Raw genomic sequence first — 19,605 nt, forward strand, 5'->3', positions numbered from 1 at the left:
GTAAAAGCAGCTTTGCATTGTTAACAATTTGTCTTTTGCAGATATTTTAACACAAACTTTTTAAATAAATCAACATTACAAACTATATAATTGCAATAATCCACCTAAAATGCAAATACATTCAGTTCGAAAGTCGGCGAATTAGATCGAGAAAACATTTTCTTCCCCTTTTTTTTAATTTAATTCTCAAATTTTTCACCAGATTTCATCAAAAGATACCGGGCGTATAAGTTGATTCTACAATTTTAAAACTGTTTTTATCTTTTTTGTGACTGTCAGCACGTTTTTAACTGAAAATAGACATAATTTCTCCAAAAATCACCAAATTTGTGTATTTTCTAGTCAAAAATAGTGGACGTGCGCAAATCCTACTGGATTCGCAGTGGCCATGATTTTTATTAACAATGTTTTTCGGAACTTTACTAAACAAACTCAGCTAACTAAAAAATTTTAGACATAAATTAAATATTTTCGTTAATTTTTTTTATAATTTAAGAAGTCATCTAAGGATTGAACGCTGAAGTTTGAACTTATGTTTCACCTTTACGTTCATCTCTTTTTCTCACAAAACAAAAGGTATTTTCTCTTTACTAAGATGTGCTCTTACGTTTACAATTTGGCGCCTTTACGTACTTTTACCTTTTGCCGCATTATTTTCTTATTTCTGTCAGTTTTATGCTCCGCTTTACGTTTATACGTCTATGTGTTCTCTCAATCTCTTATTTTTGTTTACGTGTTGTTTCACTTACCTTTTCTATACTTTTTTTCAAAGAAAAATTGTTACCCTGATCCGGGTTCGAACCCGCGACCTCCCCGGTCGTAAGTGGCGCTTATACCACTGGGCCACCAGAGCCCCAGGTACTGACCGTATTTTGCAGATATTTTAACACAAACTTTTTAAATAAATCAACATTACTAACTATATAATTGCAATAATTCTCTTAAAACGCAATTACTTTCAGTTTAAAAGTCGGCGAATTAGCTCGAGAAAATATTTTCTTTCAATTTTTTTTTAATTTAATTCTTTAATTTTCCACCAGATTTCATCAAAAGATACCGGGCGTATAAATTGATTCTACAATTTTAACATTGTTTTTATCTTTTTTTTGACTTTCAGCAAGTTTTTGACCGAAAATAGACATAATTTCTCTAAAAATCACAAAATTTGTGTATTTTTTAGTCAAAAATAGTGGACGTGCGCAAATCCTACTGGATTCGCAGTGGCCATGATTTTTATTAACAATGTTTTTCGGGACTGTACTAAACAAACTCAGTTAACTAAAAATTTTTAGACATAAATGAAATATTTTCGTTTAATTTTTTTTATAATTTAAAAAGTAAGTCATCTAAGAATTCAACGCTAAAGTTTGAAGTTATGTTTCACTTTTACGTTCATCTCTTTTTCTCTCTAAACAAAAGGTATTTTCCCTTTATTAAGACGTGCTCTTACGTTTACAATTTGGCGCCTTTACGTACTTTTACCTTTTGCCGCATTATTTTCTTATTTTTGTCACTTTTATGCTCCGCTTTACGTTTATAATACGTCTATGTGTTCTCTCAATCTCTTATTTTTGCTTACGTGTTGTTTCACTTACCTTTTCTACACATTTTTTCATTTCATTTCAGTTTTCATAGAAAAATTGTTACCCTGATCCGGGTTCGAACACCCGACCCCCTCGACGTAGTGGCGCTTATACCACTGAGCCACCAGGCCCCAGGTACTGACGGTGTTTTACAGATATTTGAACTCAAACTTTTGAAATAAATCAACATTACAAACTATACAGGCTGATCCACGAGTAAAAATAAGCCTGAAAAAATTTTTGAAACAACCAACACTACATTGTTTTCTTCTATTTTTTGTTTTTTTTTTACTTTTTTGAATTTTTAAAACTAATCAGAGATATAAAATTTTTATCTAAAATAATAATACAAAATGTCAGTTAAAAATATAGTTTAAATCATCAAAATAATTTATTAACAATCAGAATAAAAAAATGTACAAAACGTTAAATTCTTAAATTTGCACAAAACTAACAACTTTTTAAAACTTACGTAGATCTCCACGTGTCACATTGTACAATACTCGTTAATAAAAAAATGTTAATTATTGTGTTACTATGAATAATTTTTTTCGAAATTAAATAATTAAAATTATTATTTCAAGTCTCGATTGAAACAAACCTCGTTAAAAACCCGTTTGAAGGTTCCTTTTCTTCTCGAAAACTCGAATCCGACATGACCTAAAGTCCGTGTAAACGCTTGGCACCTGCTAACGCCTGCCTGTAATTAAATCAACAAAAAAGCAAAATTTCCTGCTGAATTGTTTCCTGCGCATGAACCCACGCTCTTGAATGAACCAAGTAAACAGTCTTCGCAGCAGTCCTGCAACCGCTTCGCACGAGGCATCCACAGCAGGAATTCCTCCGCGCGCGCTTTCAGCGATGTCCTGCAAACTTTTCCAAAGTTTTCGTTCGGAGTTTCCGAACTAGTGCTCGCAATGGACGATTACTACGTCAATAACTTCACCGTGGAGTGCACCGAGGAGGTGATGGGCCCGAAGAGGGATAGTTTGTACATCGTTGTCCCTATTATCGTCATCTACGGCGTTATTTTCCTCACTGGGACCATCGGCAACATCAGCACCTGCATCGTCATCTCCAAGAACAAGACCATGCACACGGCCACCAACTACTACCTCTTCAGCTTGGCCATTTCCGACCTTTTGCTGCTGGTGTCCGGCCTGCCCCAGGAGATCTATCTCATTTACTCGCGCTACCCTTACATCTTCGGGAGCGTCTTCTGCTTCCTGCGGGGGATGTTTGCGGAGACGAGCGCCAACGCCACGGTGCTGACCATCACCGCGTTCACAGTCGAGCGCTACTTGGCCATTTGCCACCCCTTTCTCTCCCACACCATGTCCAAGCTTTCCAGGGCTGTTAAGATCATCCTGGTCATCTGGCTGGTGGCCGTGGGGCTGGCAGTGCCCCAGGCCATGCAGTTCGAACTAGTCGGACCTACAGATTGTGAACAGTGCGCTTTTGTGAAACCCATCATCCAGCATTCGTTCGAAATCTCCACTTTGCTGTTCTTCGTGCTGCCGATGAGTCTCATCACCGTGTTGTACATTCTCATTGGACAGAAGCTGAAGTCGTCCACGATGATGAAGAAGAGGAATGTCTTCGGGAACGCAGCCACTTCCAGGGTACACACGAAATCGTCGAGGAAAGTTGTTAAAATGTTAGGTGAGTTGGTTCAGAACCGGATGAAACCGTTACGATATTTTTTTATTAATTTCTTACCCAGTTTTGCGAGAAAGTCGGTCTGAGATCTAACGTCGACTGATAAAATACCAAGTTCAAGTCTATAATTTGGAGGTTTTGGACACGACCTTGTCGACGTGTTTTCAATTATTTTTAGGTGCTTTTGTTGCACCTGACCCGACTTTTGTACGTTGTTTTTCCTGTGGTGTTTGTCAAGCAATTTTTCAATATAAATTTAGGAAAAAAAATTATATGGCATATCGAAACTCGAAGTGATTTATGACTGAATAAGTTTCTCACTTTATTTTATTTAAGGCTTATCCTGGAAATGTTAAATTCATTTTTCTAATTTATACCGTAGTTTATGGTGTGATAACAGCATAGTATTTCCTGTACAGGGCGATTCAAAAGTGGTGCACTATTATTTGTGTAAAATAGTTTAGAGAATATAATTAGTCCTGAGAGGTGGTATTTTGGATAAAAAAATGAAGAATTTTACTTTTATTATAATTTTTTTTTTCGTGTGAAGATCTCTTTTTCTGTGTCTGTGCTAATTTTATTTTTTTTTCGAAATGTTGTGTTATAGATTCATTAAAGAAAACAAGGAAATGAATTAAGGATATTATCATTTTATTAATAATAATAATAATAATAATAATGATAATACTAATAATAATAATAATAATAATAATGATAATACAAATAATAATAATAATAATAATAATAATAATAATAATAATAATAACAAAATTAAAAAATGTTTTTGTCAAGACTTTATGATTTCTACTGTTATTCTAAAACAGTTTAATGATGTTTCAAGCAAAAAATTTTGAATAAAAAGTTACGTTAATTAGTTATTTAATTTTGCACAAAATAATTAAGCATCTCTTGTTCTTAAATGAGACACGAAACTATTTTTTTAGCTACTTAATTTCAACTAATTTGTTAATTAATTAGTAATTAATTTGAATTGCAGATAGACTGAAAAAAATTACAGGCATAGAGAAAAATTTAAAGCATTTACAGCGAGCTTTGAATGCTGTTTGATTATTAGTTCTTCAAATAGAATAGTCAAAAAATTAAAAAATTAAAAACTTTTATTTAAAAGAAGCTTTTATAAATATAATAATATTTATGATATAAATTTTAAAATCTTAATTTGTGAGCAAAAATATTCTTCTCTGATAGAAAAACATTATTTGTTACTTTTTAGTGCATCTTTTAGATAAAAGATTTTTTCTAAAAAACATGTATACATCAAAAACCCATGTGTAAACATAACTAATAACTTTAAAACCACATTTAACCCGTTTAGGGGGTAATTAGCGACATAGGATTGCATTGTCACGCAGATTACGTAAGTATGCAAAATTTCAATTCGTTGGGACAACGGGAACCTTTTCAAGTTTGGCTCCAAAAATATGAAACAGACAGACGTACAACAAAGCAAGTTAAATAAAAGCTTTAAAAAATACACTTTTAATAGACCACCTTGTACCATGAATTCGAAAATGTACTGCATTTAGAGCAAGCCTTGAAAGTAAAGTGTAATTTTAGCCAAATATTTTGCCTAATGGCCATAAATAAACAGCTAAAATGTGGCTAAGGTTTTGCAGGCACAGCTTGCTCTAATTCAGTACATTTTCGGTCTCATGGTATAAACTTCGAATAGTGCAAGTTAAGTTTTTTTGATTTATTTTGGGCCCTTCATAACCTCTTAAAATGTTTGCACGACAATATTATTCACCCAGTATTTTAAGAAAAATTATAAAAAATTGTTTTCTAAAAAAATTTTAATGAAAAAGTTTAATGAGAATATGAACTACTGTTTTTTTTTACCTTTCACATGATTGTGCTTTTGATTAAATTCATTTCTAATTTTTTTCTGGTCAAAATGCTTGAATAGTTGTATTAAACATAATATTCCTTAAAATCCGGTTTATTTCTAGTTTAATTTTTTTCATATTTTTAAAGTGTATAAAAATAGGTTACATTTTGTATTATCTAGTATAAATTGCATTTTCTTGTATAAATTTAAAAGTAAAATAGGCGAACAAACTGTAAAGAGATAATAGAAACATAAAAAAAATTCGTAAAACGTTTCACACAGAGTTAAAATTTCACAACGATCACAAATGCAAAAAACTATTTTGTGTCGCTATTTTTTACAGTTTTACAATTCGAATTTAGAAAAACAAATAGAGCTGTATTCTGATATTTTGAAAAAAAATTCTTCAATTTTTTACATTTTTTGTTATTGTAATTTTGCGTTTTTTATAATTTTAAACGGACTTCGCTTGAGTTCACCTCATTAATAAAGCCATTATTATATTTTTTAAGCAAGAAAACATCACTTGACCTGCTTGTTATAAAAATTAGCACACAGCTAACTCATTATTTGAATTTGAATTTTTTTCTCCCAAAATAATTAATCAATTTGCTTCGAAAAAAAACATTGCCTGCCATTATGCTCTTAATGAAACGGTTTAATTGGCTTAGTTTGAATACTCTGGGGTTAGTTTTCACCTCGATGAGCAATATTTTAGGCACCACTAACTAACCTCTCCGAAATCCTTTGCGAATAACTAAAACTTTGGCAAACAAACTGGTTTTGAAATCGCTCGGAATTACCGGAGATGGAAGATGTGTCAAGAGTTAAAAATTTAGCCAAGGTTTATAATGCGGCATAACAGGATTTTTGATTTTTTTTTGTTGACAATTATTAGCATGGACCATGTCCTGACAAGGTCCTGAAGGATTTCCTGGCTGCTCAGAGCATAACACTTAATTTATGTCACTTTGTAAAATAAGTCAGGTAAATTGAAAGAGCAAAAACTTTTGGTTTTTAGTAGAATATTTTACTTATTTTTTTCCAAAAATAGCACAAACAAGTTTTAATAAAAGACTGGACTACAGAACGAGTTTGAAAACAAAAAAGACAATTTCCAATTTTACAGCTGAATATTCAGTGTTAATATGAACTTTAATTTGCATATTTACATTAATTTGCTCTATTGCAAAAAATTAAGGTTAGCTTCGCCTTTCGCCAGGGTTTGGTCAAGTATTTCAGTTAACTGTGGTTTTAACACTTTCTGCTTGGTTTCAGAGGCAAATGCCGGAAAAGCATAATTATTCAATTAAATTGTTTCAAAATCGGTCAAAACTCGAATCTAAAATGATTGCATCATTCGATTGATTCAAAATCTATTCTTGGTGTTTTACAACCTGAGGTGGCGCATCCAAAACAAACAAACTTATTATTACGACTTTATAACCCGAAAAAAATTTACTTTGAATATTGCAGGAACCTTGTGTATGTTTATCAATTGTTCTGGGAATATTTTGCATTCAAAAAAATAAATTTGTTAACATACAATCAAATCCTGATACATATTTATTCCAGCGAGCAACAAGTACAAGGTCGTGGAAAACCAACAGGAGTAGTAACCTATTTATTGATCCCAGTAATGTATTTTTTATCGTTGTCATTTTGCCTTAGAATGGTTATTATGTGGGTGGAGCGGCTGTCTTGGTTAATCGCTCGGCCGGATGTTAATTATCCTGACAATCAGTTTAAGTCGGATTTTCCACTTGTGACATGTTCGTGACAGAAATTATTATCTTATCAATTAATTCGAAAATGCTAATAATAGGAAAATAGGGCGAAATATGGCACTTGCTCGCAGACTCCCAGCGAGACAAATTAATGTCTTTCAAGGCATGTCCTATTGATTATATCCTGTCTCCTTGAATATTCAATCACTCGCTTCCTTAAGCTGCCACTAATTAGGCAGTTTGTATTGGAATTTGATGTTGCAACTTTGGACCTTACCAAAAGTTATTGTCTACTCATGACGAAAAAATTGGATGCTCTAGAATTGCCCAATCGTCTAGAAAATTGAAAGTGCGAAATTTTTCATAAATGACAACTACTTAATTCCAAGTACTGCAAAATTACAAAACGTTGAGAAATTCAACGGTGTTCGATTATCGGGGAAATTGGATGAGCTGTTTGGGTGGAATTAAAATTCAGGTCTTGATCGTCACGGAGCCACTTTGCTAAACTTGTTATTTAACATATCGCGTGTTTTCAAGGAACAACAGGAAGTTTAGAGGAAACGCTTCACGTTGGTGGAAAACACGAATTGATTCGAAAAGTCGAGCGAATTGAAAAAAATATTAATTTTACTAATTGCTGCTTTGTATTTTTTTTTGAATTTTTTTTTATTTTGCAGAAATCTCACAAATTTGACAAGGTTGACTCCTATATCGTCAAAAAGCTCAAAAAAACTCCATGCATCTGAAAAAATCGTGTTTGCTGTTTGTAATTTGTCATTTTCAGAAAATCGTAGTAGGCGTTGAAATATTGATTTCGCGTTTGCCTTTAGTGCTAAAGATGCGCTAAAGCTTGAGGAATTGACTGGAAAAAAGTTGGTTAAAATAGCTGGAGTTGTTCAATTATTATGCACGATGTTATTAAAAGCTTTTATTTAACTTGCTTTGTTTTCTGTCTGTCTGTTTCATATTTTTGGAGCCGAATTTGAAAGGGTTCCCGTTGTCCTAATGAATTTAAATTTTGCATACTTACGTAATCTGCGTGACAATGCAATTCTATATAGTTAATTACCGCCTAAATGAAGTTTTGAAGTTTTAAGTTATATTCACAAATGGGATTTCGATGTGTATATCCTGTAACTTATACCAACATTTACGGTATGTTGGTCATTGGGAAATATATTAATACCTAATTATTTTCATTACATTTCGTTACAAACAAATGTCGCTATTTTTTTTACTTCATTTATCTTAGACGATAGAGTATAGACACAGAACAGAGGTTAGGATGTGCTTTCAATGCTAACAGCTGTTTTCTATCACAAACCACTAAACAAGTTTGCACAAATCAGCAAAATAATGGTGTTACAATAATACGGCGAAACTAAATCTCAGAGAAAAAGACGTTTAGAATAAGTAAAGACTAAAAAACAATAAATAAAATTAAAAAAAAAATTTTATTGGAAAAAAGCTTTTATTTAAAAGATGCACTAAAAAGTAAAAAATAGTGTTTTTCTATCATTGCTTACAAATTAGGATTTTAATTTTTTTCCCAAAGCTTTTATAAATTTGAAATCCCAATTTGTAAGCAAAAATATTCTCCTCTAATAAAAAAATATTTTTTACTTTTTAGTGCATCTTAAAAAAACATTTTTTTTCTAAAAGCACAAAGAGATTGAAATCTTCGAAGAGTGCAGAGTTTGAAGTATGGGCAAAGTTTCAGCCAACATTTCAGTAACAGTTTCTCCGACTGAAAAATACCAAAGCTTCTCAAGTTGCGGGTAAAAGTACAAAGCAAGTCTTTGTTATTTAACTTAAATTTGTAGCGGTGTAATCGAAATTGCAAATTAAAAATGATCTAAAAAGCAATTACTGAAACTGAATTATGATAATTTAACAATCATTTAAAAGGATTATCAATCAAGCAATTACAATAACTAGTAGACTTAGCATTTGTTGCAAAAAATTAACATTTATTATATTTTCTGAATAATTACACCGAAATTAATTATTTTAATTACACCGGTTTTTGTGAATGAAACTGTCTTTATTAAACAAAGAAAAAAGAATCATGGTGCCGTTATTACATTTTGGTCGGAAAAGGAAATTTTGCATTTATTTGATAAAGCTTTTATTGTGGTTTAGGTAATACTCAGCTTTCAGGAAACGGGAGAATTACGTCAGATTTATGAAAAAGTTCAACGCATTGCTGAATGGCATGATTGATGTCTTACCTTACAAAAGTCATTTGCCGCGCTACAATTTTGTCAGCATTTCCGCAAAGCTTGAGCGCTCAGTGTAGGTTTACAACAAAACGAATAAATGAAGTTCTTTGAAGGAATTGACTTTAGTTGTTGACAAAGGTTTTACGAGTTTTTGTAATATGTAATGAGTTTTCAAAGCCTGCTGGAGATTCATTACAGTGTGTAATATCCGACTAGACAAGATGATCAGAAGATGAAAAACGTATTTGAACTTATATTACACAGAGTTCTTTCAGATCAAAAGTTTCAGGATAATTGCTAGAAAGAAGTGTTCTTGCAATTACGCTTTGAGAGTTGGGAAAGCCAGTTAATTCAATTTTTTATTGCACAATGTTAAAATTGATTTTAGTGAGTAATTAGCCCGATGCACCACTTTCCTGAAACTATTAAATTTTCCGTAAAATAAACAAAAAACTACATACAAAACACATTAATAACAATTACCATCGATTAATCATAAAGGATTATCAGCTGAAAGTAATTGTTTGTTTTTATGATGCGTATACATTAAAATAGTTTTCAAGAATACAACCTTTTGAGTTTCTTTAGTCGTTAGCATTGGACGTTGGACAATCCCATTAAGTCTATTTAAACAAAGTAACTCATTTAAAATTGATTCAAGTGATGTTACAGTTATTTCCATTTTGATTGAACTTGGCATTAGATTGTGAATCGTGATAACAATTTATTCCTCTTGAAAACGTACAAAATATAGCGCTTGAAAGTTTTCTTCAAAGCTCTCTGTAATGTATAATAATGCTCCTGGAGCAAGTTTCAATAAAATTCTAGAACAAAATTTTTGTTACAGTGATTTTTTTGCTAGTTTACATTAAATTGGCAATCTGATTCTGATTTACTGATATGAGTAGAACAAGGAAATTCTTTCTAATTTCCCAATTTTCATGTTCCGAGCAAAACTTTTATTTGCTTGGGCTCATTTTTTAAGTTTTGTTATAACCGTGTTTACAAAATATCTACAGGGTGAGTCATTGATATTGCTCAAATAAATCGAAATAAATCAAATGGCAGTGCAAATGGGAAGTCAAAGTGTACGTTCTAAAATTATTTTGCCTTATATAGGGTGTTTCATTTTTACAGTGCCGCCTTTAACATAATTTTTTTAAATGGCACCCTCTGTATATTTGTACATATTTAAAAGTGCACTTTTTAGGCTTTATAAATCAGTTTAGTTTTTGCAATTTGTTTTAACCGTTCAGAAGTTATTTAATTTTTTCTACAATTTAGTGCGTCTGCAGGCACATTATTAAAAAATCGCAGTGGCCTTGATTTTTGGGATATCAAGTTGGGATTTTGTCCGTAGGTAAACAAATATCTGAGGTATCTTTTTTTGACAAGACCATAGATTTGCATTGTAGCATTACCTTGCTGTGACACATTCATTTTGGTAAACTTTGAAAGACTATAACTTGATTTTTTAAAATAGAACCTTCTGTATTTTATTACAAATTATTATTCAGCGTCTCATTTTACATCTTTTTTACCTCTTTAGTTTTTTTCCAAAAGTTAATAGTTAAGGAGATAATTCGGTATTTCTGAAAAATACACACAAAATCTCCTAGATATTAATGTAGCGTGCTATGAAAAACAATACATTTTGACATATGCATTTATAGTACGTCACGTTTTATTTCATTGTGAAAATGTTTTTTTCGCGTAAAATGCTAAAAATCTTATCGAGACATAAATTTTAATAAAATTTTTACAAGAAATATTAAATAAAAATGACAATAAATAAATAAAGAAATAAAAAAACTGAGGTATAACATTATTTCGATTAGATTTGTATGCATTTTACATAAAAAAATCATTTTTACAGCAAAATCAAAACGTCACGTACAAAAAACGCTAGTCTGATGTTATTATATCTGAATTTATTGTTTTATATAGCACACTACTTTGGTATCCAAGAGATTTTATGTATATTTTTCAGAAAAACCGAGTTATCTCCGAAACTATCAACTTTTGAAAAAAAAATTAAGAGATGAAAAAAATGTAAAATGAGATGCTGAATAATACTCAGTAATAAAATACAGAGTTCTATTTGAAAAAATCAAATTATGGTCCTTCAAAGTTGACCAGAATGAATGTGCCACAGTATGGTAATGCTACAATGCAAATGAACAGTCTTGTCGCCGAAAAATACCTCCAACAGTTGTTTACACACAGACAAAATCCTAACTCAATATCTCGAAAACCAAGCCCACTGCGATTTTTTAATTATGTGACTGCAGACGCACAAAATTGTAGAAAAAACTAAATAACTTCTGAACAATTAAAGCAAATTGCAAAAACTAAACTGATTTATAAAACCTAAAACGTGCACTTTTAAATATGTACAAATATACAGGGGGTGCCAGTTAAAAAAACTATGTTAAAGGCAGCACCGTAAAAATGAAACACCCTGTATAGGGTAAATTAATTTTAGAACGTGTATAGACATTTTTAGTTCCATACACATTCCTTTCACTGTATTCATATCACTTTTTACGTTTTTCCGTTTAAATGTGGAAATGCAGTTTAATTGCTTTACACTTGAATGAAATTGTTCACTTGACGTGAACCTTTTCGAATAATATTCTTTTTTGAATATATTTAGTCCAGACTGTGAAAATAAATGTTTTGACGAAACTGTTGTATAGATGTTGCTGTTTATCTGTTTCTTGGAATAAAATACAGAAAAATAGTCAAGCGTAATTTTGCGCTAATTAGCGTCATATTCCCGTTATAATATGCTCTAAAAACATTTCTCTTTTAACTAATTACTATGAAAATCAAGAAACGTTTGATTAAATATGCAGGCTATCGTTAACTCTTTTATTATTTTATGTAAAGTGAGGATCTGCGTTTTAGGGTAGATTTTTGCTCCTTCTGAAACTTTGGCATTATCTGCATAATCCTGTAAGTGTTGAGGTCTCGAATTTTAAACAGTTCACACTTTTTGCTTCGTAGTAATTTACTAAACTTAACTGTTAGAGCAACGACACGGTGTGGAAGAGATTAAGACGTCTTTTGTAAAAGTAGTAATAAATTGATTATGTAATTACAAATTGTCAAGTTAAGTTTATTCTTAATTTATTTCTTCAACTTCTTTTTAATAACTCTATCAAATGATTTATATCCACGACTGTAATAATTAGCACCAGTTAAAATATTTGTTGTTAAACGTTTCATAAATCAAATCTGCGATTTTACTCACTCACTTAATTATTTATGGCAAACTTAAACTATTTTAACAGAAATTCCACCTAATCGTGTAAAAATTATGTGTTTTTGTGTCAAAAGTTAGAGTAAAAATTTTGTTATTTTTGATGATCAAGTCAGTGAATGTATTGTCTTAACAAAACAACTAAAATTTATTTATTTTAAATTTTGTTGCTATATTATTTTAAATGTTCCTATTTAATTAACAGCAATAAAACAAAATGATTTTGTAAATCGTGTATAAATGTAAATATGCAATATTGAAATTGTAATAAACAAATTTGAGCCTTACTTTATTAGTATCAAACAACGAAATTAATTTGTTTATAGTAGTTTATAATTAAAATATTTGCCGCATTTTAATTATTATTTCAGCATTTGCTACACTTTCAGTAAGTTCATACGAACACACGCAAAATAGTTTTATTAATGTTTTTGTTACAATGTAAACACGGTTATTACGTGCAACATAATCACTAATTGTTTTATTTTCTGCAATTAATTAACTGCTTCCAGTAAGTTTTTCTATGTTTAGTTTTCGCTATAACTCACAGTATGATTAGCTAAATAATAATTTCAAACTTTACCAGCAGCTAAATAAACAAAACAGATCCCGTTTAGCCGATTATTATTACCTCAAAACCGCAACAAAGCCGTGTATTCGCTAAATTGGCTCATTATCCCTTCAAAACGGCCCTCGAAAGCAGCGCATTTCACGAGAAGTTGTGTTTTGATTAGTGGAAAAAATTATCGGGTTTTTCCAGCTGTGGCTTTGGAAATCTGCGCGAAATTCACTTTTGAAATCTTCGAATTTGGCTCGACAGCGCTTTATTAAATTGTTGATTAAGTTTATTGATGGTAATGAAAAGTTTATGGCCTTTGATGCGTTCATTGTCACGTACACATTGTCATAAACAATTTCGTGTATGGTTAGCCGGGACAGATTTAGGTTGAAAATTGCTTTATTAAGTAAATAACGCATGTCGTTAGTTAAGTTTTAATTAACTTGTCCGTGTTAAGGCGAGGTGTGGGTGTGCGAAAATTGATCGAATGTGGGCATTTTTCCATCACTGAACTTTGGATAAAAATCCAAAGAAAGTCCGTCATGGAAAGTCCGTGATGTATTAGATGTCAATTAATTGATCTGGAATGACGCTATTCAAATTATTTATTGTTCGTCGCAGAAGCGAAAACTTATTACATGTCAATAGAATTTATCGAACTATATTTCAGTGCTTTAACTGGTATTAATAACCATCTGGGCTGTATTCTAAAAATATTTTATTTTGTGCGAAGCTTACGTTAAAAAATAATAGGAACGGTCTGGCCTTTTGACAAAAAATAACTTATTGCTGAATTTTTTTATCAGGAATACAATTTGTTCGCCGTGTCTCCAAGGAAAATAATCATGTGAGTGTACACAAGTAATTTTCTTGTTTATTTTTTTCTTATACGATAAATTAAAATGTTTATTTGGCGATTTTTCTTAGTCTATTGGTGAAAACTTAAATACCAAAAAAATATAAGGGAAACGTTATTTTGAAATTTTTATGTAGACTTTTTTTATTGACTTTAAAGACGATTCAGTATTAAGATAAGTGATCTGAAAACTTGGGTTCAAAATAAGAATGTAGAGTAACATTAGGGATAATTTAATAAAAACAAATTATTATACGATCGTTGAATATTTGTATAAAACTAAATGAAAAACAATTCACTATTCAGGATTCAATAATGAAATACACAAATAGTTAAAATATCTGAAATTATTATTTAATTTTAAACAATATAATTATAGTATTTTGTACAACAGGTATGCACATTGTAAATTTTTTTTTTATTTTTGGCTTGTTAAATTTTAATGAAAAATAATTTACGATGAAAACTGAAATATGCATACCTATCCAATGGTTAAAATACCTGAAATTTTTATAACTCTAGGTATTGTTTCAGCTCGTTGTGTTTAAGTTTAAAGAATACGGCCAGAGGCAGCGTAAGCTTGTTAAAATGGAACAGAATAAAAATGAAATTTTTAAATCAATTTTTTTAACCATCATCTGGGATGATTTTAACTGTGTTTATTGCTGAGTTTTTTATTCAAGGAAGGAAATAAGAATTTGTAAATTGTCGTTTTTAATATCATTCTCGTATGTTAGTTGTTTTGTAGATTTTGGTTATTTTTGTATTTTTGCAAGCGTAAAGAAATTGTAAATTGTTTCTATTATTTATTTCCTGAACTTATTAGTTATATATGTACTTTAGAAGTAAAACTTAATTCAGGTATAATAGGCATATAGTGTGCTGCTATTCATAAAAATTTATAAAGTAATTGCGGAACACCTATACATAATACAGCGTGTTCCGTCTAAAGCTCATATTAGAAGTATTGAAAGTTCTAATAAAGATAATTATCTGAAAGTTGGTTTTTAGTCATTATTCGTTGAGTTCTGTTTAATGAAAATATTTTCAAGATAGCAACACTTCCGGTTATACCGGAAGTCGCTATTAACTTTCTTATTTTAAATAGAAAGCTATGTTTTTTACTGCGTTTTTGGATTAGTCGAGTTATTTTAAGGGAGTTTTTATCAGCTTTCCCTATACCTAAGTTTAACCGTTTTTGAGGTATTTAGGATTTTTTGAAAATTTTTGGATTTGCACCTGTCACTTAAAAAATCGGTAACTCCCTGAGTTGTAGAGATTTCGAAATCAAATTTGGAGAATTAAAAAAGAAGACCTATATCTGTTCTTCAGTGTGTTCAAAATTGAAAATGAAGTTAATAAACCCAAAAATTTTAAGGTTAAGTTTGGACAATTTCAAGTACCCATAACTTAATTTTTTCAAATGGGATGCCCAATTTTTATTTTACTAGATGGAGGAGAATTTTTTTCTGCATCGATCTGTATTAATATTACTTATACCTATGTGTGATAATTTTTAAGTTATGTTGGTTTTTTTGAAAAAATTTCTTACTAACCACAGCTATTTTTGCAAAGTTTGTCATAAAAATATTTTTGATTAAACTTAAACGATAAACTCTTGTCAAAATTGTGTTAAACATTCCCTAAAAACAAAAGAAATTCATTGAATGTTGGTTCAAAAAACTTTAATTTCTCACATTTTTTCTCTCGTTTCCATGGCCACCTATGAGAAAAGTCCTACGGCTAATGAATTACTCAATCCCAACAAAACTTGAAAACTATTAAACATAAGTATAGGGAATGTTAATACAAATCGATGCAGAATTAAATTCTCTACCATTTAGTAAAATAAAACTTTGGCATTTTATTTGAAAAAATGAGTTACGGGTGCTTAAAGTTGTGCAAACTTAACTTTAAAAATTTTGAGTTTGTTATTTTTTTTTAGAAATTAAAAAACACCAAAGGACAGATCTAGGCTTCTTCTTTCAAATGAGCTGAAAAATATTTCCAAATTGTTAAATTTGGCAGAGTTATGGATTTTTGAACTGGAAGGTGCAAAACCAAAGATAAATACAAAACCATAAATATTTCGTAAACGACTAAATTTAGGTATAGGAAAAGCTTATGAAAATTACCTTAAAATAACCTTAGTAATTTAAAAACGCATCAAAAAATATAGCTTGTCATTTAAAACAAGGAAGTTGATAGCGACTTCCGGTATAACCGGAAGTGCTGCCATCTTGAAAATGTCTTTATTGTACAGGACCTAAAAGATTATGGTTGTACACAAATTTTCAGATGACTCTCACAATACTTCTAATATGGGGTTTAGACGGAACAGCCTGTATAAGTAGATAAAATTTTAAAAATTGTCGTACGTAATTCTAAATTTGTATTAGCATTGCGTCAGTGATTTATGTTTTTACTAAGAATAATAAAAAAGGACAGGGTCAGTAACATAAACTTAGAAAATTAAAATAATATATTCAATTGGACAGATTACGATTCTTTTTATTCAATGTAGGTTATAACCAAAAAAAATAGCCACAATTTTTTTTTTTAATTTGAAATAAAACAGATAAAACATATTTTTGCTGCTTATTTTATTTACCTCTGCCATTAATAAAAGTAAAAGTTTATCTGAATATGAAATATTAGTCTGAAAACAGTTTTTGTGCTATTAATCTTTCCCAAATCCTGATGTTGCAAAGTTTTGATTCTTGTTTGGGGTAAATTAATGAAACATTTCCTCTCCTCCACCCGAACGAGATTATAAATCTCAAAGTGTGTGTTATTGGGAAATGAGAATTTGAAAAACTGGAGCACAACAAACACACGTGTTTGCGACAGAGATAAAAAGCTCCGGATTTATGAATTTGCAGAAAATTCCAATTTAAAGCAATCAAGCGAACTTGTTGTATGGTAATGTGATTGCACATATACTTTGCAATTATCGCCTAGAAAAAGTGACATTGCTACATTTTTATTGCACTGAAAAGGATAAACAAATGCGTTGTGGAACGAAATTTTGTGGAACAATTACGCTCTATTTTTGCACCGACCTCATCCTTGACTTTTCGAAATTATGCGACTTCCTTCCAAGACTTTTTTCAAAAGGTATTTTCGCTGTGGCAATGAACTTGAATGCAGTACCCTGAACTCGTCAATAAATCAGAAAATTTAAACGAGTTCTACTGCCTCTGGGGCTGCCCCGGCCATTTGTGACCTAAATAAAAAATTACTGTATATTTTATTTTAATGGCACTTTGTGGCCAAAGCCGTTTTTTGCGCAATTAATGCAAATAATTACGAATATAATGGGCAATTTGAATTTTCGTAACTTTTGAAACAATAAATATTTTATAATCGTGTGAATGTTGGTGTCAAGGATGCGATTTGTGGTGGCCATCAAAGGTCGATAATTTCGCCGAAAACAAGTCTTTTGCGTCCATTATTCACGAAAATCGATTCTAGTGCTTCCTAATAACCGTCAAAATATTTATTAGTGGACGAGCTTTTTAGCCAATAAACCCGGTTATCAATGCATTTTATCGATGAAACATCGTAATAAGCGCTGATCCGTGATTGATTAAGTCGTGATAACATTGAAAGAATTTCATTACCCTCAGCGCAGAAACTGGTTAGCGTCCTTGACTCGCGACTAATTAATTTTGAATTTAGAAAGTCAGTTTTGCGGTCGCAGCCGAGAATTTGGAATTACCAAATCTGTTTTTTTCAATTACATCTTTGATAAATTAATGATTGGCCAATTAAGACTAAAAACCAACAAACAGCGACTTTAAAGAGATTTTATTTGCTTTAAAAATACGGCGTCTTGTCAAATCAACTTCAAAGAATATTTTTCGTTTTTGTTTGCTTTAGGGACGAGTCTCACTTTCAAATTTAAAACACATTTATGCGGCTTAATACAGCGTGCTCAAAAACTGACGCACCAACTCAATGGTGTGTGGTAGAGAACTGATGGTTACATATAAAGGTAAAAATAGTAAAAAAATTTTTTGTATTAAAGTTATTGATAAATAACGGATTTTAGTTAAATGATATGTGGCAACGTTGTCTAACACTCATGATCGCAATAGAATTTGAGCAACAATTCGGAAGTAAAGTTACCGTTGGGGGCGCCACTGAGCTAGGTCGAAAACAGTAACCATAAATGGCGCGAAAATGTTTATTCGGATATTTTGAGCGTTGTACGAATTTTGAAGCTTCACAATTATTACATTGCCAATGCGGAATGACTATTGTATCTTTGGTGGAAGAAACGAATGTTGACAAATTAGAGATGACGAGGAAAACACGAATAACGATGACTTTTTGGTTCACTTTCTTTCTTGGAAAATTATTACAAAGACATTGAAAAACCTACCTTTTGGCATAATTTACGTTTAAGTGTATTAGCAGTTGTTAATCTTAATTGTAGTTTTGTTGATTTATCGAAGTATTTTATGATTTTATCAGTGGAAAAATTCTAACCTAAAATTCACAAACTTCACTAATTTATTGGTTTCTTGAGCCCAACTTTATGTTCGCTGTGATCCATTACTTATAGTCTTTAATTAGACAACTGTTTGATAACACTTTGTAATGAAAATTTAAATCTTTTTCACTTTTTATCCACTTTCAAATTCCATTAATAAACACTTTTTACCACGAAAAACCACAGAACCAAAGTGAACGCTAGTATTTACCACCACGTACTTTTAAAGTGATTCTCTCTAATGTAAGCAATTAACACTATACACGCAAAATTGTTAAACAATTCATTAAATGTCAATTAAATGTGGAATTACGAAAATTTCGTTACTGTTTTCGACATAGTTCAAAAGTCATCACCAGAGGGTGTCTAGTTAATTTTGTTTCCGAATAAAAATAAATAATTTTTGAAACGGTTTCCTGGGAAATAATTCCCAGTGTTGGCACATCTACACATTGTGATTTTTTGGATGAATTTAATTTTTTTTAAATTAAAAAAACTGCTAAAATCTGATAGTAAATTAAAAAATAATTATTCATTGTTTTGTTACGGAACGATTACCTGGTACGAAACATAAAAACATAAAAAAATAATGAAAACTAAAGAAGTTAACACAACAAGTTTGTCGCTCCAGATTTTTTAAAATATGACTTTAGGAATTTTTTCAACATTTTTCCCATAATCTGCACTTGCTTTTCAATGAGTTGGTGCGCCTGTTTTTGAGCAGCTTGTATAAACCTTTTTTCCTAATTAAACGCTCAAGTTAAACTAGTTTAGTTCACTAAACCCGGCAATCATGCCGTTACGTTTATCTTAATAGTTTTAAACGCTGGGTGCTAGATTAGCATATTATATTCAGCCCTTCCTGCGGGTCAAATAGAGTTAACCGCTCGGAATCCGGCAGGGATTTGGACAATTGTCACTTCTTCCAAGCGGCTTTATTTTCAACGTTTTGCCGGACGAGCAAAAGAAAGAACTTGGTGGTTTTTCGACAAAAGGATTTTTGTCGCTCTAAATGAGCTCCAATTCGTTTAGGAGCAATGGTGAAGCAAAAGGTTTATCGACTACTAACTGGAATTTGTTGTTATGAATTAATTAACCTTGTTGGCACAATCTATGGAATGTTTAATATTAGATCGATCTTGTAACTTTATTTACAATTAAAAACTTGAAACATATTAAATTTCCTAACAACGTGATGTGTGTTTTTTAAGTGGCTAGAAGATTAATCAATTTATCTTATTTAGAAAATTTGGTGGTTAAGTTTGTGTTTCCTCAAAAATTTAGGAAATTATATCAACAAATAAATGTTCTAAAAACAATCCAATGTCAAATTATTACAAAAAAAAAACAATTAAAGCCTTAAAAATTTATTGTTGGTTCATAA

General features: G+C 30.9%; 1 protein-coding gene across 2 annotated transcripts in view; it reads left to right on the forward strand.

Moving 5' to 3' along the window:
* Positions 1-2,378: 2,378 nt before the first annotated feature.
* Positions 2,379-19,605, forward strand: part of LOC657241 (neuromedin-U receptor 2-like) — a 40,023-nt gene continuing 22,796 nt past the window's right edge. The window contains exon 1 of one of the 2 annotated variants that reach the window (XM_008200428.3): positions 2,379-3,245. In XM_008200428.3, coding sequence (XP_008198650.1) covers positions 2,501-3,245 — 745 coding nt within the window. In that variant the 5' untranslated portion in view covers positions 2,379-2,500. The remainder of the gene's footprint in view (positions 3,246-19,605) is intronic. The other variant, NM_001293589.1, reaches the window with a different exon arrangement.

This window comes from Tribolium castaneum, chromosome 7 (assembly GCF_031307605.1).
Source record: "Tribolium castaneum strain GA2 chromosome 7, icTriCast1.1, whole genome shotgun sequence".
Taxonomy (NCBI): domain Eukaryota; kingdom Metazoa; phylum Arthropoda; class Insecta; order Coleoptera; family Tenebrionidae; genus Tribolium; species Tribolium castaneum.